Here is a 23,908-nt window from a genome sequence, read left to right on the forward strand (position 1 = left end):
TCTATAGATTTTTATGTTGACGTAGTATCTTTGCGGATGAGCACAAGCTTAGCAATGCATTGCCTGTTCCAAAGAGTGGCATATCTGCAGACTGCAGTAACAATAGACCAATCTCTATTCTCCCTGTGCTCTCCAAATTTGCTGAAAAACTAAAATCTAAAGAATTGTTAGCTGACAGTCAATATGCATATAAGAAGCAGTTAAGTACAGTCATACTCTGAACTTACAAATTAGGTTCCAGAACCCTCGTTCTAGGAAAATTTTCACAAGTTTGAAAGGTCTTAAAACTGCTAATAAATGCTGATTTCTTCCTTTTAAACACTAAATATGACCCTAATCATGCTCAAATTATTAAGCTAACTTTTAAATGAAGTTAAAGTTACTGTAATTTCATGTAAAAGTTAGCTTAATTCATTACCTTTAAAAAAAGAAATAAATGGTTGACATAAAAATAGAGAGTTGGAAGAGAATTTCTGTCTCTCTCCTCTTCCGACTGATCTATTTTTAGAAGTCTTCTCAACCTCTTTTTAATAACTTCTTTATTTGACATCTCGTTCTCTTTGTTCTGAAATGCTTTTTCATGGACAAACTCTTAGTTATTATGTCTATGTTTTAGAACGTATTTGCCACACTACCACATTTACACTTCGTAGACGGTACAGGTTAAATTATATAAATTTAAATTATCTGCTGTACAGGTAAGGATGTACAGAGAAATAATAAGTTGTAAAAATGTGCGAGCGCTAACTACGAATGAGAGAGAGAGACAGATATAAGGGCTGTCCTTATCAGTTATTACGGAGAGAGAGGTTCAGAGAGAGAGAGAGAGAGAGAGAGAGAGAGAGAGAGAGAGAGAGAGAGAGAGAGAGAGAGAGAGAGAGAGGCAGGCTATTCTAATGTCAGATATCAAAAGATGGAAATTCAGTATGAAAATAACTTTTAAATGAAACTAAAGTTACTGTAATTTCATTTAAGTTAGCCTAATACATTATCCTTAAAAAAAGAAATAAATGGTTGACATAAAAATATAGGAGAGCGCAAAGATTAGTATACTATTTCTTTCTCCCCCATTCCACCGATCTATTTTTAAGTGTTCCCGACCTCGTTTTTATAAATTTCTTTATTCTGTCTCATGTCTCTATGTTTTAGAACGGTGCATTTACAGTCTGTAGATGGTACAGGTAAATTAGATCAATTTAAAATTATCTACTGTACAGGTAAAGACATAGAAAGAAACAGTAATATGTAGGGACTAACTACAAACGAGAGAGAGAGAGAGAGAGAGAAGAGAGAGAGAGAGAGAGAGAGAGAGAGAGAGAGAGAGAGAGAGAGAGAGAGAGAGAGAGAAATCTTTGACCAGCTAATCAGCAACACTCTTCTTTCTTTTCATGTTAAAGTGACATGTCTGACAGCTTTGCATTCGAGCTGCTTCTCAAAAGATGAGGGAGAGAATTTGTTTGTTTAAAATATGTATCACATACGAATTTTGTAATTACAGTTATATTATTATTATTTGAAAATTAGTACTTACTATTAGGTAAAAAAATATACTTATCATACAAAGCAAACAAACATATACATGTACCATAAAAATTCTCTCATCTCAGTAAAAGAGAGAGAGAGAGAGAGAGAGAGAGAGAGAGAGAGAGAGAGAGAGAGAGAGAGAAAAATTATTACTTTTACTAATTAATGTTATTCAGTTTACACATAAAAGCTTGAAAACTTATAAATTACATAAAAAGTTAAACATAAACACTTTTGCAGGGTTTCTCAGAATTCGCAAATGTTTGCATGTCTGTAAAAAACTCGTATGACAGTTAGGTTCCAATGAAAAGTTCATGTGTCTGTGAATTCGCGCACGTTCAGGGTATTACTGTATCTGCGATGCTCTTTTAGACTTTCATTGCCATTTGCAAGGGGAACTTTGATAAGGGTTTTGAGTGCAGAGTCATTCAAATAGATTTTAGTGCTGCTTTCGATGTAGTAAATCACGAGGCACTTATTTATAATCTTCATAATCTTGTAGTGGGTGGATAAGTTTTAGTACTACTTCAAGATTTCCTTACAAGTAGGAAGCATTAAGTTGCTGTGGATGGGATCTTTAGTGAACCAAGACCTATTGTGTCTGGAGTTCCACAGGGTAGCGTTCTTGGTCCACTGTTATTTTTAGTGTATACAAGTGATATGGTTGTTGGCCTGGAAAACACGATTTTTCAGTATGCCGATGATGCAACACTTGTGAGTGTAGTAAAATCTCCACTTATGAGAAATGAAGCTGCCCTCAGCCTCAGTCGGAACATGGACCAGATCAGGGAATGGAGTAGTTGGTGGGCTATGAAGCTGAACACCAGTAAAATGAAAACATTATTAATTAGGAGATCTCGTTCAGATTTCCCACCCCATCATTCCCTTCAGGTGGATGGAACTTTGCTGAATGAGTCTGAAGCTTTAACTATTCTTGGTGTAAGAACTTTTAACTTACATCTAACTTTTGAGAAACATCTAATGAAAGTTTCTGCAAATGCTGCACAAAAGTTGGGTATTGTTTGTAAGACCTCATATATTTATAATTTATAAAATTAATGCAACTTGTTTTAGGTAATTTGTGCTTCCTTTACTAGAATACTGTTCTCCGGATGTCTGCTTCTGCCAGAGATTTATCTCTTTTAGACAGAGTGGTTTATGGTGGTAGGTTTCTGTTTCCTAATAATAGCAGCTATACTCGGACCATCAGTGGATGGTATCTTGTTTGTCACTTTTTCATAAGTTGTATTTCAACAGAAATCTTTCACATTCACAACTGATCCCTGATCCCCCTTATCTGCCGAGAGCAACCAGATTTGCTGAACAGCAGCACCAATACGCAGTAAATGTGCCTTGCTGTCGAACTTCTCAATTTCAAAGGTCCTTTATTCCTCCTCACATCGTTGAACTGTGGAACAACCTCCCTGAGGATGTCTTGCAATTGGAATTTCAGAAGTTCAAGCAAAGATGCAATGCATTATTACCCAATACTATTCTCCTTGCATTCTAATATAAGTACCATCTGACTTACAACCTGCTCAGCATACAACCACTCGCACTTACAACCGTATTTCTGGCAGCGGGGCTGGGCAGGTTGATACATAAGAATACACGCTGTATGGCAGTTGACCACTGAATTACTCGTTAACATGACCACTGAATTACTCGTTAACATGCTATCTCAGGAGAGCTCTCTAATCACTCAGGCAGCATCAGTTTGAGTTACCCTGCCCTATCAGCAACGTCATACAGTATTAACTGTACTGTAGACTGAACTGCAAACCAATTTACGTTAAAATCGACTTCCAACATGCATGGAAGAACCTAACCCCATTGTAACTTGATGCCTACCTGTACATAATGTAGTCACTCAAAAATGTTTTGCAACATGTTCCAGAAGTTTTTGTTCACCTAACAGTAATTTTTTCTTTTGATATTTACAAGGAAATGTAATTTTCTTATTCAATTTTGGTTATTAATCATACGATTAACAATATAAAAAAGAATGGTGAGTGAAAAATTCATATTACGAAAAATGACGAAACATTTTGAAACATTTCACTTCAGATGATTGGGCAAAAGAGTCAAAGAAGAAACTATATTTCGAATCCAGATAAAAGCTTATTGGCTAATAAAATAATATTGAATAACCATCAATGAAATTATATATAAATAAAGAAAGAAAGAATTCAACCATTATCGTTGTCACAAACAAAAAAGAAAAAACCTCATAATGTTGTATGTTATCGTGTGACTCCACATTCGGGCAGGAAAAGTTTAAACTGTCTCGTCACTAGCACCAATAAGATGGGCAACAGACTAAGCCGCACCACAATCATTAGCTTGCATAAGACTAATGTTTCTATCGTAGATATTGCTCGCAGCTTAGCGAAATAAAACAACCTTGTGCATAGAGGGATACAACAACAGAGAGAACGAGGAAACATGACAAATTCATTGTAAAAACTGGAGGACAACCCCATTGTTGCACTAGTGCTAAGGATCATCATCGGATGATCACTGAAGGAGCTCCACCTAACTCCCCCATGACAACCGATGTTGCTATAAAGAGAGAACATTACGCTCTCCCTTCAAGTTACTGCTAAACCATCCGTAACAGGCTATATGAGACCAAGATATTATTTCATCATACTCCTGCCAAGAAACACTGCATATCAGCGAAACACAAAGAATAGAGGCTAGGGTTTGCGTTATAATATAATCCAGCGGCCGATGATTTCTGTAGGAGTCATCTTTTGTGATGAGGAGGAGACATTCTCCACTGATGAGCATGGTAGTCTTCTTCACTGCATTAACTACATTAATGTTGAACTTCTAGCTAATTTTAATTCTTTAGAAACTTAGATAATAAGAAATACAAAAATAGGCATTATATATTCAGTTAACTTCATAAGAGGCATCAAAATGATAGGCCTACGTAGCAATAAAAGAAAAGTGAAATTATACACGAAAGAAACGAGAAATTATATATATATATATATATATATATATTTATATATATATATATATATATATATATATATATATATATATATATATATATATATGAATATATATTTATATACATAAAAACAAAGTGTAATACTAATATGAATATAATATAGAAGCCCATAAAACACTATTTAAACGTTGAAACCATATATTTCAAGCACTTGCTTCTGTGCCCTGTTCACTGGTAGAATATGGACAGATGAAATGTTACAAGGGTACATTTACAAAACATAAAGGTGTGGCCTTAAGTCTCCGATGGTATGAAGGTGACCGTTTCCTAAGAAGGAGGAGAATGACCAATTCCCTAGTGGTTTTTGGCCTCATTAGCTTCCGTTTGGCGACGGATCTGGAGGTCGCGTTTCTTTTTTTTCATCTTCTTCAGGAGTGGTCTGAGGATTAAAGCCTGTGATGTCGTCCGATTTCCAATGTCCTCCTGACAGGTTCATATTGTTGGTTTGATTGATGATAGCAGATTCCAGCATCTTTCTTTTGTACGGACAGCTACTTTTGAAAACCAACTCCGCCCCACTCCAGTTTATGACATGTCCTGTATTTCTGACATGTAGGAAAATCCCGAACTCTCCGGGCGTAACGTCTGATCTTTTGTGCTCTGTTATTCTTTGCAGAGCATCTACCTGTCTCGCCTACGTAAATGTCATTACAATTGCTACACGGTATCTTGTAAACTCCGGCTTCTTCCCCTTTGTTATTTAAGTATACGTTAATGAGCTAACTTGACTAGATGGATTTGGGATAATGGAAAATGAAGGGATTGTTAGACCTGAGTTGTTCGGTGGCTTTTTGGATGTTTTTTTCGTCAGACGGAAGCTTTATTTTGTTGTTGAAATCTATTTGTCTGTTGTGAGTAGGACCTCTATAGTATATTTTATTCGCTTTGTTAATAGCCCTCTCAATAATGTGTGGTGGATAGAGCAGTTGCGTTAGGTGTTGGCAGATTGTGTTGAATTCTTTATCTAGGTACTCATTTGAACATATCCTAAGTCCTCTGAGAAATAAGTTGCACCCTACCATGATTTTTATGGAGACGTTGTGGTAGCTTAAGAAATGAATGTAGGAAACAGCGAAGGTGGGTTTTCTATATACTGTAAATGCATATCTGTTCTGTTTTCTTATGATCAGTACATCTAGGAACGGCAGTTTTCCATCCTTTTCCCAGTCCGTTTTAAATTTTATGGTCGGAACTAGCGAATTTAGCCTATTAAAAAATTCATTAAAGTCCCCCCAGCTATTGTCCCAGAAAGTAAAGATATCATCTACGTATCTAAGCCAGATCATATTACGGGGTTTGATAGACGACAAAAGTTCTGTTTCGAAATATTCCATGTACAAGTTTGCTAGAAGGGGTGATAGGGGACTTCCCATGCTACAGCCAAATTTTTGTTTGTAAAAATTACCACTGAAAGAAAACACGTTGTTAGTTACACAGAGGTTGATAAGTTTTAAAGTTTTATCTTCCCAAGAGGAAAATGGTCTTCATATGGTTGTAACTTCCTCTCTAATAAAGACAACACGTCGGCAATCGGGACTTTAGTAAATAATGACTCGACGTCTAGGCTGAGCAATTTGATGTTCTTTGAGGGGATGTTTAAGCTATTAAATTTTTGTATAAAATCCTCTGCATGTTTGACGTGGGAGGATGAGAAGGTTCCTAGAAAGGGTGATAACAGGTCTGCGAGCCATTTTGATAATTTGTACATGAAAGAGCCCCCTGCTAGATATTATGGGGCATAAAGGAATCCCATCTTTATGTGTTTTCTGGCCGTAAAAATAGGGAGCGAGGGGTTGATTACCTTGAATGTCTCTAGTAGTTCTATGTCCTTCTTATTGCCCCTATGGTTCTGACTGATTTGTTAAACTGAAGCAATATTTGTTGTGGGATCTTTTGTTAATTTGTCATAGGTCTCCGCATCGCTTAGAAGTTCTTGAACTTTACTGATGTATGTCTCCTTGTCTAAGAAAACTATTTTCCCGTCTTTGTCAGATTTTGTGAAGATGATATCCCCCCTTTTCCTTAAACTAACTAACGCATTTTGGAATCTTTTCAGGAGCGAATTTTTGTTGTTATTTTGCTCCAAGACATTTAGCAAAATGCCTTTGAGACAAGCATCTTTTTTTGTCATAATTGTTTTTTGCAAAATGTTTATCAAAAGCAACTAGGAAATTAAGATTACTCTCTGGACCAGGTTTTAGAGCGAATGAAACTCCACGATTTAAAACGGTCTGTTCTTCTGCAGTGAGGGGATAGTTAGAGAGATTCAGCACATTATTGGGAAGGCCAAGATTATTCCATATGCTGTTCCTAATCAGTCTTTTTAATTTGTAGCACAAATTTCTGGAGTGGGACTCACTGCTTTCAATAGCACCTGATAGCACAAAATATGAAAGATATCTGTACATACCATCATCCCTGCACCTGTCAGGAGGACATTGGAAATCGGACGACATCGACGCTTTAATCCTCAGACCGCTCCTGAAGAAGATGGCCCAAGAAACGCGACCTCCAGATCCGTCACCAAACGGGAGCTAATGAGGCCAAAAACCACTAGGGAATTGGTCATTCTCCTCCTCCTTAGGAAACGGTCACCTTCATACCATCGGAGACTTAAGGCCACACCTTTATGTTTCGTATATATACCCTTGTAACATTTCATCTGTCCATATTCTACCAGTGAACAGGGGCACAGAAGCAAGTCCCCGAAATATATGGTTTCAACGTTTAAATAGTGTTTTATGGGCCTTCTTATATTATATATATATATATATATATATATATATATATATATATATATATATATATATATATATATATATATATATATATATATATATATATATAATATATGTATATATATATATATATATATATATATATATATATATGTACTTGTGTGTGTGAGTGCAATTATATTCTATGTATTACAAAAATAGACGTGAAATCTGTTAGTCTAGTTCAGTATATTTTACATTAAGTTTCACTAGTTCACAATATACATAGGATTAATCATTCAAAAATTTTATTAATAATAATGTGAAGGAAATCTTTACAAAAGTCGTATTTGTTGATGTTAATATAACTAATAGTTCAACTTGTAACAGTCGTAGGCCTATGTCTACAAATTTCACACATATGAAGGAGATAAAACAACGATAGTGATGGCAGTTGGAGATGAAATGTTAAAACATAAGAACAGCGATGACCTCTGAAGTATTATAGTAACATCCTTTAATTAAGTAAAATATGACAACAGTAAGCAGTATCAGAAAAAGCCCTGTTTAAGGGAAACTGCAGGTAATTTCTCGGACCCACCACTAGTATTCAGTTGTTTCACATGCTTACAACTGAGTTGCCAAATAGCGCCAGATGTTGCTATTATAAGCTGTTTTCCGAAAAGTTTTGAAGCATGTTGCAAAACTTTTTTGAGTGATTGTACATTACATAAATGATTAAAATATATCAATAGTACATTATGGTAAAACGATTGAAATAATTATTGTACATTACACTGCAGTACTGTGTAGGTACTTTATATAGCAAAGATTTGATACTATGTCCTACCCAGTATGTCAGCCACTATCTAAGATTCGACTTACATCCATTTTGACTTACAACTGGTTAGTTGGAACCAAGCTCAGTCATAAGTAGGATGGTACTTGTACATTTTTATCTATTACTCATTTATTGTTTTTTCTTTTTTAATGAGTAGGATCCCTTCTTTTTGTATTTCCCTCTACTTCCTCTTACCTCTTCCTAATGAACACCAATTTCTTTGGAAGCTTGAATTTCAAGTCAATGGCGCCAGTGGGCTTGTTCCATATGAATAGGTTTCATCTTATGAATAATAATAATACTAATAATAATAATAATAATAATAATAATAATAATAATAATAATAATAACAAAAGACATAAAAATGAGGTTTAAAGCCAAAGCACATAAGATCCAATGGTACATGAACAGGACTAAAGGATACCAACAGAACAAACTCTTAGGAACCAACCAGGAAAGACTATACAGCCAACTAAGAGGGGAAGACAACCACAGGGAAATTCCTGAAGCCGAACCAAGTAAGAGACACTGGGAAAACATAATGAGCAATTCGGTATCATACAACAAACATGCAACATGGCTCCTGGAAGACAAGGCAGAAGAAATGGGGAGAATAAAACAAAGATTCACTGAGATCACGACAGACACAGTCAGACACCAACTAAAGAAAATGCCCAATTGGAAAGCCCAGGTCCCAATGAAGTCCATGGATACTGGCTCAAAACTTCAAGAGCCCTACAAGAATAGCAGAACAACTCCAGCATTGTATCACAAACCACCATGCGCCCAAATGGATGAACAGGGAAACATCCTTATACAGAAAGACAAGAACAAGGGAAATACAATAATGTATCACCTGCCTACCAATAATGTAACTAACAGGTATCATCAGTGAAAGGCTATACAACTACCTAGAGGATACAAACACCATCCCCCACCAACAGAAAGGATGCAGAAGGAAGTGTAGGGGCACAAAAGACCAGCTCCTGATAGACAAAATGGTAATGAAGAATAGTAAGAGAAGGAGAACCAACCTAACCATGGCATGGACTGACTACAAGAAAGCCTTCGACATGACACAACACACGTGGCTAATAGAATGTCTGAAAATATATGGGACAGAGGAAAACACCATCAGCTTCCTAAAAAATACAATGCACAACTGGAATACAGTTTTTATAAGCTCTGGGATAAGGCTAGCAGAGGTTAACATCAGGAGAGGGATCTTTCAAAGTGACTCGCTGTCCCCACTACTCTTTGTAGTAGCCATGATTCCCATGACAAAAGTACAGTACTGCAGAAGATGGATGCTGGGTACCAACTCAAGAAAGGAGGCAACAGATTTAACCATCTGATGTTCATGGACGACATCAAGCTGTATGGTAAGAGCATCAAGGAAATAGATACATGTTGACTGTAAGGATTGTATCTGGGGACATCAGGATGGAGTTTGAATAGAAAATGCACTTTGGTCAGCATACAAAAAGGCAAAGTAACAAGGACTGAAGGGATAAAGCTACCAGACGGGAATAGCATCAAAGACAAGGATGAGACGGGATACAAATACCTGGGAATAATAGAAGGAGAGGATATAAAACACCAAGACATGAAGGACATGATCAGGAAAGAATACATGCAGAGACTTAAGGAGATACTCAAGTCAAAACTCAACGCCGGAAACATGATGAAAACCATACACACACGGGCAGTACCAGTAATCAGATACAGCACAGAAGTAGTGGAGTGGACGAAGGCTGAACTCTGCAGCACAGACCAGAAAACTAGGAAACACATAACAATACAAAAAGCACTACATCCAAGAGCAAATACAGACAGACTATACATAACATGAAAGGAAGTGGGGAGAAGGCTACTAAGCATAGAGGACTGCGTCACCATCGAGAGCAGAGCACTGGGGCAATATTTGAAAACCAGTGAAGATGAGTAGCTAAGGAGTACATGGGAAAAAGGACTGACAAAAGTAGACGAAGACCCAAAAATATACAGACAGGAGAATGAAAACAGAACAGAGGAATGGCACAACAAGCCAATGCACAGACAGTGCATGAGACAGACAAAAGAACTGGCCAGTGATGAAACATGGCATTGGTTACAGAGGGGAGAACTCAAGAAGGAAACAGGAGGAATGCTAACAGCGGCACAAGATCAAGCCCTAAGAACCAGATATGTCCAAAGACCAATACATAGATGGAAATAACATCTCACCCATATGCAGGAAGTGCAATATGAAAGATGAGACCATAAACCACATAGCAAGCAAATGTCCAGCGCTTGCACAGAACCAGTACAAAAAGAGGCATGATTCAGTAGCAAAAGCCTCCACTGGAGCCTGTGCAAGAAACACTAGCTAGCTTGCAGTAATAAGTGGTACGAACACCAACCTGAGGGAGTGATAGAAAACCATCAGGCAGAGATCCTCTGGGACTGTGGTATCAGAACAGATAGGGTGATACGTGCCAGTAGACCAGACGTGACGTTGATTGGCAAAATCAAGAAGAAAGTATCACTCATTGATGGCGCAATACCATGGGACACCAAAGTAGATGAGAAAGAAAGAGAAAAAATTGATAAGTATCAAGACCTGAAAATCGAAATAAGAAGGATATGGAATATGCCAGTGGAAATTGTACCCACAATCATAGGAACACTAGGCACGATCCCAAGATCCCTGAAAAGGAATCTGGAAAAACTAGACAAAGTAGCTCCAGGACTCATGAACAAGAGTGTGCTACTATAAACAGCACATGCAGTGAGAAAAGTGATGGACTCCTAGGGAGGCAGGATGCAACCCGGAACCCTACACTATAAAAACTACCCAGTTGAATAGGATGACTGATAGACCAAAAAAAAAAAAATTATAATAATTATAAAAAACATTTTGAAAGAAAAAAACTAGTTGGCACATCTAATATTTTAAATTTCTGCTGATAGTAACTATTTAGTACTTACAGATTCAGGACTAGGCAAGACAGATGAAGACATCGATGATTCCGACACTGGCTGCACTTCAGTGAAAGTAGTAACTCTAGTTGACTGTTCAGAAGTCTGTTCCACTCCTCCTAGAGGGTCTTCCTGTATAATAAAGTTAAATTTTTCAAACAGACAAGATTAATTGTTTTAGCTTACAAGAAATATTAAAGAAGACACCTAACTGTCAAAAACAAAGGTTTTCGTCTCACTTTTATGTGGTGCACCACCTTTTTAATCTCAATTTATTATCTTTCTGGACGTCTTGGTTGGTTGACTATAGGTCAGAGATTTTTACCAGGCCTCTTAATTTCTTTAACACTCAAGCCTTTTTCTGGGACCTAGGAATTAAAGCCACTTCAAGATCTGTGTCATCAGACAGAAACTCAACACCTGCTTCTACTTGCATAACAAAACTTATGCCTTCTTTATGACTTCCATTATTTTAGTTTTAAGACTCAAGGCTGCTAAACTAAAACTTGAAGACTAAAAGTCTGTTGGTCCTCTACAATTACTTTCCATTACTGCTCAATCCTTACCACTCTAAACATGTTAATTTAGCGAAAAATCTGTCATGAAAAAACTGGAACTGTTTTTCTAGACAATCCTTCACAACATTCAAGATAAGCGAGTGGGAGTAATAAGTAGGCAGCTGAGTTCATGGTTCACTTTTTTTCTGTAAATATGTTTGGTATTATTTGTGTTCGGCGAATTGCCTGTGTCGTCTGTGTCGGGAATGTTGTAGAGGCTCCTTTTTATATAACTCGAGTACTTCCTTTAGTAAAATAACCTACGTATAAATTTTGAAAGGGAACCGAGGTGACGACGAGGCATGCAGAGGGGCGATATGCGTCTTTCTCGAGGGCACATCATTGAGGTAAGATAAGCACTCTCCATGTCGTCACCTCCCCAGCCAAATCGTTCACTTTGAAGTCAAGAGCCGGTTCCTTTAGTATGCTAAGTTAATCCCTTAACATTTTTGCCACCCAGGGTTTTATATAGTTAATGTTCATTTAAAATGTGGCCTAATTGTTCGGAAACAAGTTTTGTGCAAAATTGTAGCTTTTAAAGGCATGTTTTTTTTCGAGTTTTATGGGGTTTTGTATAGCTTTCAGCATTGTGTCTTGTACCCGACCGCGTGGTCCTTGTGTGTTAATGTATTTTAAATTTAATTAGTCTATTTTTTAAAATAAAATTGTAAAACCCCCCTGCCTGATGATCTTGATGGACCTTCGCTTTTATGTTTGCTGGTAGAGAGAGCCCTTCAGGCCTGACCTTCCCAGTCCCATACCATCAGGGACTTAGAACCATCCCAGTCATGAGGGAAAATTCACAACAAAATCCATATTACATTAAGCAAGACTGCAATATCCCCGTGCAGAAAACAATTTCCTTTAGTTATATCAAAACAATACTACAGAATCTCTCAATAACACTCCTTGGGTTTGGGGTGCCTGGTATTGGCAAATGTCAGAGTCTTCATATATAACTTATATAATATTTCTGCATTACATGTTTTGAGCAACAAATGAAAATACAGTATTAATTTACAACTGCACATAACTCAATTTGTTACACCTGATATGTGTACAAAAATCATAGACCTAACACTAATGCAAAAGATGAAAAGACATGAATATAAAACCACAAAGGATACCTAAGATAAGGTTGCTCTGTACCATAAGGAGGTATACTACAATGGGTCCACTGAGAATTTGAATGCCAACCATTCTTTATTAAGGCTCACCCAATGGGGTCTTTTCAACAACTGAGCCAGAATTTGCATATTCAGCATGTCAAAGTAAATGTGATGGGACTTCTTTGTGTAGTTCTCTCTTAGTTTCTGCAAGTATTCTACGATTTCAGTTAAATACTGTAAGTGCATTTCATATAGATGCTTATTTCTAAGCATTCAGTTGTTTAGGAAGATGTTAGTGAAATTTTGTTAATTCCTGGTGAGGGCTGATCATGGAAAAAAAAGACATTTGAAGATGTCAACATTAGCAATTACCTAAACAAGCAGCAGAAGAAGCAGGTACTGCAGTTGCTGAAGAATAAAAGATATATTAGTTAGCAATCCAGCAAAGACTTCACTGGAAGAACACTGCATTGAAGTGACAACAGAGCAGCCAGTCACAACAAAAATGTATCCTTTACAGAATGATCCAGGAAGAAGTTGAAGAGATACTGCATACAGGAATTATTAAAAGGTCAACTTCTACATACTGTCTGCCTAATTATGAGGAGGAAGGATGGACTGAACAGGTGGGTTACTATCGACAAAATGCTATAAACAAGTTCGACAATGAACCAACTGGAGGTTGTGAGGCAAAGATGATGAAACTTTGTAATGACAAATTTTTCACTAAAGTGGACATGAGCAACGGATATTGACAGATCAAGTGGATGTTGTCAGTTTAAGAGAATGTGGTTTGGACTAATGAACTCGGCATCAAATCTGAAAAGGCCGATGAAGAAGATGCAAGCTGGAGATAAGAACACTAATTATTTTGTGGACAACATATTAGCTCATACAGCATTATGGGAATAACACATCTAAGAATTCTAGAACCTATTCCCGAGAGCAAGGGAAGAAGGACTGACTATCAGACCTTCCAAGTGTTTCATCAGACAAAATGAAGTAGAATTCCTCAGACACAAGGGCAGCTGTAATAGGGCTGCCATGGGAGAAGCGAATCTGATGGAGATCCAGGATGCATCACCACCAAAGACCAAGATACACGTGAGACTATTTCTAGGATTAACAGGCTACTAGAGGAAGTTTGTGGACAACTAAACAAATTTTGCAGCACCTCTGACCGACCTAGTGAGGAAGGAATGACTGAACAAGGTAGAGAAGGAACCTCAACAAAAAGAACTTGTTGAAAAAAAATGCACTGATACTATGAGTATCAAACTTCAATAAGATTTTCATTCAGAAGACAGATGCAACAAATGAAGGACTGTGAAGCACACTCATGCAAGTTTGCAGATGGCATATTTCCAACTGCTTAAGCAAGTAGAACTCAAGAAGCACGAGTGTAACTTCTGCTCTACTGTAAAAGAGTGCCTAGCAATAATATCTGCTGTTAAGAAGTGCCACCTTCATCTGTGTGGAGTCAATTTTGTAAAAGACGGACATACTACTGGTAACATCCACTTGATCTGCTTATATCCAAAGGTACAGGACTGAAAGTCCAAGGATCATAAGGTGGGCTGGGCTGTAGCTTTCTGGAGCTACAAGTTTTGAGTGGAGAGCATTCTAGGAAAGCTCATTAGCACAGATTACCTCAGCAGACTAAACTGATATAAAATAACATGAATTTTTATGTCAGGACAAAGTAGGCGAACGTCTTCTTGGGCTAGGAGTCAAAGTAACTGAAAAGGAAGTGGTAGCAGGCAAAATCCTCTATCCACTAGCATGACTTGGTTCTTTTGCATAGTCAATAAATTAACTGAGGGTTGTCCAGAGACTGGCTACTGTACAGGTGGGGGCACAGCACACCCTCTTACACAGTTATGGAATGCAAAATAGCTGGTATAGAAGACAAGAGGAACTGAACATCCTTTCTAACTTGAACGGCAAAGAAGAGCTTAATATAGAGGGTCATAACATGTGGGGTAGTGATCTTCAAGGACAAACAGTGTACATGCTCCTCATGCTAATTCAAAAACAAACAATCCCAACATTGCTTATTCCATAAATATCTAGCTTCAGGAATTGGATTACAGCACGGAAAAGGTATCCTAAACAAAATAAAAGGTACAACTATACCACTTTTCATAGTGTAGCACAAGAAAAAACAATTACAATACTTCCCAACAGCCACAGTGCACTGTCAGTGATGTGAACACTTAGGGACTAGAAGACTAACTGGGCATAGATGACAGAGTCACTCTCTCCTTACTTAATGGAGGGAAGGCAAAAGGGAAGGCGTGATGGGCTGACAAATCAGGCACAGCCATGCTCATAAGTGATGCTACTTGACTGCATAGGATTTTGTTCAAAATTCTCTAACTGGCAACCTACCATGCTGCATATTTATCTTTTATTTGAATGCGAAAACATTTATTTTATAAAATAAGGCCTTGGTATCATAAGTGACATCTCTCATATACGTCAAAACTGTTCATATACTGTACATCACAACTGTAAGAATATTGTTTGCACTGCAACCTGCAAATTTTAAATAGTCCTGTTTGATTATTTTGACAGCTCAGTGCTGAAAGAAGATAAGTAAATACATATGAAAGCATTACTGTAGCTAAAAACGCATCCACTGATATCAATGGGTGGGCAAGGCCTGTGAGATGCAACCATTTGAGTGGCAGCAACATGAACCAGCTGGGACATAGGTCTACAATGTGTAGTGACAATGAAATGGTCTTGACAGTATTTATTTTATATGAATATTTGGATTTTCATAAAAAATAAAATGATTTGTGTTATATTCCTTAACTACTTCAAAAATAATGGCTTACTAGCAAATATTTGCCTACGCAATAACACTTCTGTTAAAGCCAAAAGTTTGTTCCTAGGCCTAGGCGTGTTAGATTTCTTTGCTAAAGGTACATTACACTTGACATTCACATTTCTATACTAGCAATTTCTGGCCAGAAAGCATATGAAGTTATCTACAAGTTCTTGCACTTCAAGTTACCTTATGAATGAATCAATTATACACCAAAAGCAAGCATAAGTACTTTTAAGAAAATTACATTCTTTTCAAGTTAAAAACAAGTGTTACATAGGCCTTGGCATTAATAATAATAATAACAAATATTTAGATTAACCCTTACTGGACAGGCATGATCATATGACAAACTATAACAGGTTATGAGCAAATGCCAGGCTAACTCTTATGAGTATTAATGTTACACGCCACACGGTTTGGATGAATTTAGCGGGAAAATGTTCATATCACTTCAATGGATCATAAGTGACTTATGGCAACTGTAGTAGCTAAGTATGGGTCTATGGGAGAGAGGTGGATCAGTGTGCCTTGAGATTTCTTGGGGGTGTACTGCCTCTCTCTAGCCCAAGGACATCTTTTTATTTATTTGCTCATATACCCAAGGGTTGCTGTTGCCTTTAGTTCTTATCTTTTATGATATTAGTTCAACTTTAATTGTAATTTTGCAAAGTAAAGTGCAAAGAAATATTAGAAAAAACATGTATACCTCACAAAAAAGTACTGCATCTCCCCATCTAAGTAAATCTCATAAAAAGTTTTTAATAAATATACAGTACTCAGAATTTGTTACTGGTTTTAGTTCTTATCTGTTATGATATTGCGTGAGCTGTAATTATAATTTTACAAAATAAAATAAATTATTAGAAAAAACATGTATAACTTGGTAAAATTAGCATATTTTTACGAGTGTCTTGGAAAAGAGGCCCTGCACAGGGTTGTAATAAATATTCACTTTCAACTTCCTGTGGAAGGTACAGAAAAATTTTTTGAATTTTTTCTTGCACCATGTGCAATTGCATATCTTCCTCTTTCCACTGATGTGTTTTTTTAAACTGGCCAACCTTAAAGTTTGCCCCGGTCTGGGTTAATAACTATCTCCTTGATATAATTTTAAAGCATCACCATCTTTTATTCTTCATATAAAAGGTAATCTCTAAAAATAAATTCCTTAGTAAAAGAGATTATATTTCGGAAGCCTTCGATTATTTTTGTTAGGCCTATGAATCTTTTTGCAACACAAAGGCAGCCTGAATATAGCCTACAACTTTAGAATTAAAAAAAAAAAAACATTTTGCAATTCATATTCCTATTTTGAAAACTTTGTATAGACCATTGTGGGTATGTCTACTGTTACATGTTGTAGAGGTAGTTACAATAACCACTTCAAGTAAAAAGTTGAAAGCACTGGCACTGACAGCACTGGTAACCATATCACACTGTGTTTTGAGCAAAGCAATGTAAAAAAAAAATTAATTCGTATCCCATAAATTATGAATGACACTAGTGCATAAAGGAGATCACATCTACAGTATATATCCTTAGGGAAAATAATGCTGGATGTGAATTCACAAACTTATCAACATGTATGACACTGGAATTAGAAAAAAGTTTAACACTACTTGGCAACTGCACAATATTTTACGTTGCCTCTGAGATTTTGGACAATACAAAAAGAATCTTGTTGCATCAAATTTAAGCATGGCTGTACAACCCTTTTTTTTCTTTCCTTTTTTCTCAACTGCTAAGCAGTTTAGTGGCTCCAAACTTATATGTCGCTAGGTAAGATTTGTAAAAATAATATTAAAACTGCAGGTTTCAAAGATTCGTTTCCTCTTCAGTGTGGTATCTGAATGATATATGATGCAAATAAAAGGGAAAAACTCAAATTTAAAGGACAAACAAAACCACTCTCATAAACAATTTGCAGTGATCACAAACCTTTTCATTACAAAAATACACAATAATGTTGGACAGTGATTATAAGTACACAATACGATAGTGAGAATCATATGGTAAAGCAGGTTCTCCATGAAAATACTAGTGAAGGAATAGTTGCCAATATGAGTCAATAAAAAAACAAATTACAGAAAAACGTTTAAAAAATGCTTATTTAATGGCTACTGACGTGAATGATCTCATTACACAACTCCTACAAAAACTTTTCAATTTGAAACAAATCTTCTGTACATAAAAGTATGGAGTTTGTAAATGAAGAAGGCTCCAGTATTCTTTGTTTAAACTAGAAGTTGGCTTTCAATGCAGTCTGATTTCTGTTCCATTCAATCAAATGATGTTTGAAATATATGATTAAAACTGCATTATATATTTTAATATTTTGCTTGCGTTCCTTAAATCTTTCTGTGATGACTGAACCATCTTCCCCAGTAAACCTTATTTTACAATTTCTGCAGGTATTTTTTAAGTGTATTACTTGTGTTTGTATAGCCAAAAGCAATGCTACAATCTGTTTTTCAGAGATAATGGAGAGCTGTCAAGTATTTTCAAAAGGTATTCTTACAAACGTTATTCTGTAATCCTATTTTTTATGGATTATCTTAATTGTATTATTTCTTTACTAGCATATTTACACAAAAATAGCATATTTTTAAAGTAATTTGTATTTTTCCTGACATTCAAATCTGAATGTCAGGAAAAGCATTTAACTTTCAGGCAAGGTCATATTGAAAGGGGGGAGCTCCGCCCATCTGTCCACGTTCACTTCCGTCCTAGGTACCACAGCAAGAGGTGGTTGAAGTGGGCCGTTAATGTAAAGAACTTCAGGTTTGTATGTTAGAAAAAATGCAAATTGATTTAAAAATTTGCTATTTCTTTCTTAACAAATACAAACCTTCACTCTTTACATAGGAGACTTACCCACTGGTGGGAGGAATCTGGGCGCTCTCTGAACTGACTGGTTGGTTCTAGTCACCTGGGAAAACCTTCCTGGTCTGGAAGAGCAGAGGAGGGTTTCCTACACCTCTAGCCTGTCCAACATATTAGATGTTGCAACTGCTAGACTTCTGGGCAGCAACTGCTAGACGTCTGGGCATAAAGCAATGTATTTGCCTTCATTACCTTGGTGAAACCTGAAAGAACCAGTATGTGTTGAAAACATTAAAACATGTGATTAACACTAACAGGTTTGTTTCACTGTCCATCCCTCTCTCCCCTTGTCAAGAGAAAGGGAGGACATGCATCCAATCAATCTACAAAAACAAAGACGATGGACAGGATACCACATCATGCAACTCCCCTGCAATCCTCATTCTTCCAGCATGTACTGGCTTGCAACCTGACTCTCTGCCCTAAGAGAGAGAAAGGTGAAGAGAAAAGGGAGGAGACCAGTCACTCACACATGCTTTCTCTTGCTCACTGAATACCTTAGAAGAGATGCTACTTTTCCCCTTAGGGGAGCCAGATGAATTATACAACTTGGGCAGCCACCACGCAACCTAAGGGAAACATGTCCAAGGACTTGTGGGCAATGTCCCGAAGATAGATGAGGTGAATGTGGTCTGATGCAATGCCATCCCTGCTTGTAATACTTGTTGAACCAACAGGTTCTTTTGGAAAACAAGATGTCCCTGATATCACTAGCTCTCGCCCAGGCCATACCGCCATCTTCCTCACCAGATGGGGAGTACATCCACTTGCTGATCTCATGCAGCCAGAAAGAGATTATGTTCTTGGATACCTACTTCTAGGTCGAGCTCACCAGGACCATCAATTGTCCAGGTACCTTAACAAACATATCTTGTGCGAATGGGCCCAAGCTGAAATCAGTGTGAACATTCAAGTGAACGCTTGGGGGGGACAGTTGAGAGCCCAAAACAGTGTCCTGAACTGGAACACTGTCCCCCCAAAAGGGTAAAGCAAAGGTTCTTCTAAGATGACCAATGGATGGGTGTTTGAAAATATGCATCCTTTAGGTCCACTAAATGCATGAAGTTACACTCTCCGATGGAATCCAGAACTGAGCAACATTTTCCATTTTTAACTGGGTCTGGTGAACAAACCAGTTCAATGGAGAGAGGTCGATGATTTGCCTCCAACCTCCTGTTGCCTACTCCACTGGGAACAGATGGCTTTAAAAACCTGGAGACTAATCTTTCATAACTTCTACTGTGCTTTTCCATAACATCACATTCACCTTGTCTCAAAGGGGGAGATCCTTCTGTGAGCTGGGAACATACGCCTGGAATCGGACTGGTTTGAGTGAGGGTTGGTAGAAACTTGAAGGGTAGTAGACTCTCTTCCATAAGGACATCTAATACCCAGGTCTCTACTCCACGTCACTGCTAAGTTGCCCATCAGCAACAACTGAGGAGGAATGTCGCCCCTAGTGTCGTCCTCTTTCTTCTTGCCTTCCTCCCTACCTAGAATGGAAGGCAGGGCTGAAAGGGATGTGGCTGTGCACCTTTTGCTACCAGAGCAGAAGACTGGGTTCATAAGCCTGGGGGTTTCTCAGACCCAAAGAGGAAGGGCTAGCCTGACCCGAAGGTTGGGCTGCAGTGCAGAAATGCCTTATGGACAAGTTGTCATTGTTCTTGACTTGAAGCCTCTCAATTGTGGCCTCCAACTCACTCCCTGGAGAGAGAGAGAGAGAGAGAGAGAGAGAGAGAGAGAGAGAGAGAGAGAGAGAGAGAAATCCCAGTACCAGTCCATTCCTGAGTGCTAACACTGACTCCAGGCCTACAAAGCCTCTTACGTATCAGCCTCTTAAAAGCTGCATCCTCCTCAAGCATTTTCCCTCCCAAAGAGGGAGTGATCCTGGCCACTGTAAGGGACCAGAGATCCAATCAAGAGACTGTCTGGAGTGCTAACATGGCAGTCAACTCCAGTGCTACCATCTCCGCCGGCAAGAGAGACTCCCTTCACACAGAGACAGTCAAGCATCAACCCAGGACAAAGACGAGTCAAGTCCTTGTCTACCTATTTGGTCAGCAAAGGACTCTCCAAAGGAACATAGTATTTCCTCTGATGAGCCAGAGGTGGAAGAGGTATCTTACTGTACTGGCTAGACCAAAGAAATTGTCTTGTCCAGAAACAAGAGAATTCATCTGGTCTAAAAACCCACTGGCAAGTCTTGACCATAGAAGGCCAACCAGAACCCTGGGTTCCTTTTGCAGTCCCTTCAAGACTTGATGGCTGAAGAACAGTCTCTGCAGGACAGGCCACAGTCTCTGCCTTAAGAAGACCATTAAAATGACAGATCACTTTAATAATCTCCACAAAGTGTCTCTGTAACTTGGAGGTGCCCATCCTGAGGCATAGGACCCTTGGGTCCCTCCAGTTCCCACTCCTCCTGAGTTGTTCCCTCTGCAGGGGAGGGACACTTACCAAAGCCCCTTGGCAATCTCTCTACCACTTGGGTATATGACCTGTCTGGTCTGAGGACCTATCCAGGCACATAAACCTCCGCAGTGAGGCCTGGATGGGATCAAGAACAGTCCCGAACCCTGGCCCTGTCAGGGACAGATGAGGGATCATGAGCACCCTTGGCCAACCTGTCAAAGACTGAAGTCTTGCCAGGTGAGTGAGACTGGGCAGTCACCAATCCACTGTGATGACGTCTGCATGGGTCAGGGAGAGTGGTCCTGCTCATTTCAACATGGGCTATCCCTCTAGCATGCTCCAGAATTCCAAGAAACTGGAGCCTGTCCAGAAAGGGAAGACTGAATGAGGGCCCTTCTCTTGCTAGGTCTAGGTGACTGGCCTGGACGGGCAGGGTCACTTTACTGGGAGCCGAGCTGTTTTCTTTGAAGAGATGAAGGGGTGTGAGGAAATACCTGCCTACTCTTGCCTCACCTTCTCTCGTTAGGCCATGTTAGTAGCCAGGCCTGGGTCTGTAGACTGGGAACCCTTGCCAGCCTGGGTAAGGATACTACCAGGGTCAGTATCAGTATGCCAGGGATCTGGAGAACCCAATCACCCATCTCTGCAGCAGAGGGCTGACCACTGAAGCTCAACCAGGAGGTGAAAGCACTTGGCAACGAAGACAAAGATGAAGACGACCATGGCGACTGCCTTCTCTTCTTTGACCTCCTCCTCTTCCCTAATGCAGCTGAGGTCAGCTCTGAAGACAGTGAGTGGAGGTTTACCTCCCCCAAGGATTAGGCCAAAGGCAGCACCTGGAAACATGTCACCAATGATACATGAGGAGTAACCAGTGAGGTGGAGGCAGTCCTAGAGCCAGTGGAGACTGTGACCATCAAAGTCATGGTGGAAGCAGTCGCACGGTATCTTTTCACTGCCTTCATGTGGTTGATAAGGGGAGAAATACTCTGCTCACCTGAGATGCCCAGGGAGGGCCACAGATCCCTGAGGCTCTCAGCTTCCACAGCACCTGAAATGAGGGTTGGGTTAGGAGAGAGCTCTTCCCTTCACTCTAAAAAAAGTGTCTTCTCCAGAGGACAACTCCCCCTCAGTGCAAAGAGAGGCTCCTGGGGAGGAACTGGGCTGGACATCTTCCCCCTTAGTGGCTCTCTACCAAAAGAACAGTAGGAGTCGGCAAAGGGGATACTACTCCCCTGGGAGTAGTAACAGCAGGCGAAGGTTAGGCAAGTGGAAGGAAAGTACTGAAGAGGACTCTTGGTATCACAGGTGGAGTATTGCAATCTGATTACACCAGGAGGACCATCTTCTTCCTGGCAAACTTCACCCACTGTTCACACAGCTGAACATGGCACTCAAAACATGGGCTATTCTTATTACAGGCATGCCTCCTGCAAGAGGCAAAGAGGGTATGTGGATCTACCTCGATAGAGGAGAGGAACCTATTACAAGGTCTGTCCTTCTCTGGACAGCACCTGCACACCTGAGCTTTCCTCTCCAAGGTTGAAGGCTTAAGTGATTGAGGGGATTGCAGCATGATAAGACAAAAAACTCAACAACGAATATAATCGATATCAAGCAAAAGCATGCAAAACAAAACAAGTGGCAAGTCGGTCAGTTACTCCAGAAGCAAAGTAGAGTGCATACAGTTATGAACCAAATCTCGGTTCATCAGGTTCTATCATCAATTACAGAGAAATGGACTGGAAAGACTGGCAGAAGCTGAAACAACCACAGGGAAAGGGGAACAACAAAACCTGCAGAATATCCTTAATACTAGTTTATTAACATTAAGATATGTACATATTTACAGTACAAATGAGTCAAGTCTGGCATAAATCAATAAATAAATATACATCAACCAACCGAAGAGTCAGTCAAATAACAAAGATGTAGCAAAATTAGTTAAAAATAAAGCATTACCATCAAAACATCAAATCAAAGCAAACACTCACGCTACATCAAGAAAACACAAACATTCCAGACAGCATAATGATTACAATCAGCATCAATTAACATAATGGTATAACTAAAAGTACACAAATAACAGATCAATCATTAAAGCAGCACAAATAACAATAACCCAAATTATCATAAATACCAATTCACTCAATGCATAAACATCTGTAATGATAATTAACAATCCTCCTACAGTGTAAAACATCTTCCCAGAGATGTCAAGACCACTAACAAGTGTCACAGAGGATGACCATCAAAGGTCATCGAGGATGACCATCAAACAACTACCATGAAGTCGTCAAAACCGCCCCATGACGGCAGACAGGAACATCTCCACGAAACACAGATGTTCACAGCAGAGTCGATGCGACAGCCAAATTGCTGTCCCAGAGGAATGCCTCCTCTCCACTGATGACTCGGGTTAGTCATCAACTCATCCTCGATCTCGAACGAAGTTCACATCCTCGAGCACTGTAGAGACCAACAGGTAACAACTACCTGTCCACGCTGCTATGCCGTCTGGACCCTGACTCGATGATTACCCAGACTTGACTATCGCTATCGAAGCGAAGACAACAGACGTAAACTCTGTATACCAAAAAATAAGCACCACTGGGAAAAGGAGTGCACTCAACAAGGGAACAACCGTTCCATAGACAAAACAGGCACTAAGCCTCACAATACCGATAGGTGGGAGGGGCTCCCCCCACCTGTCGACAGTTAACGACCTTGTCTGAAAGTTAAATGACCGTCCCAGCTCATATTCGGAAACTAAATCCTAAGTGAAGAACTAAGGTCCGTATTTGTGTGGGAACAAACTTATTTTAAAACTATTTCTTTATTATGTTTATCCGTAATCTGACAAGCTGTTTCTATCACTGCTTTTTGTTCATATATATGGATGGTTTTGTTTTTTCTTTACTTTAGAGGTTTCAAATACCAAACTGATGAGGAAGCGTGGAACTTTGAAACTTGTGATTTTGCAGTAAATGAAGTCCTCCTCTACAGAGTATATTTTATTTCATATTTTTGGAGAAATGGGTCCTTA

The 23,908-nt window shown here is 38.8% G+C and overlaps 1 protein-coding gene across 1 annotated transcript in view; it reads right to left on the reverse strand.

Moving 5' to 3' along the window:
- Nucleotides 1–23,908, reverse strand: part of LOC136825227 (uncharacterized) — a 595,353-nt gene that overhangs the window by 41,817 nt on the left and 529,628 nt on the right. Inside the window, exon 19 of the mRNA XM_067081250.1 lies at nucleotides 11,075–11,197. Within this exon, the coding sequence (XP_066937351.1) occupies nucleotides 11,075–11,197 (123 nt within the window). The remainder of the gene's footprint in view (nucleotides 1–11,074; nucleotides 11,198–23,908) is intronic.

The sequence above is a fragment of the Macrobrachium rosenbergii genome, chromosome 37, assembly GCF_040412425.1.
Source record: "Macrobrachium rosenbergii isolate ZJJX-2024 chromosome 37, ASM4041242v1, whole genome shotgun sequence".
Lineage (NCBI taxonomy): Eukaryota > Metazoa > Arthropoda > Malacostraca > Decapoda > Palaemonidae > Macrobrachium > Macrobrachium rosenbergii.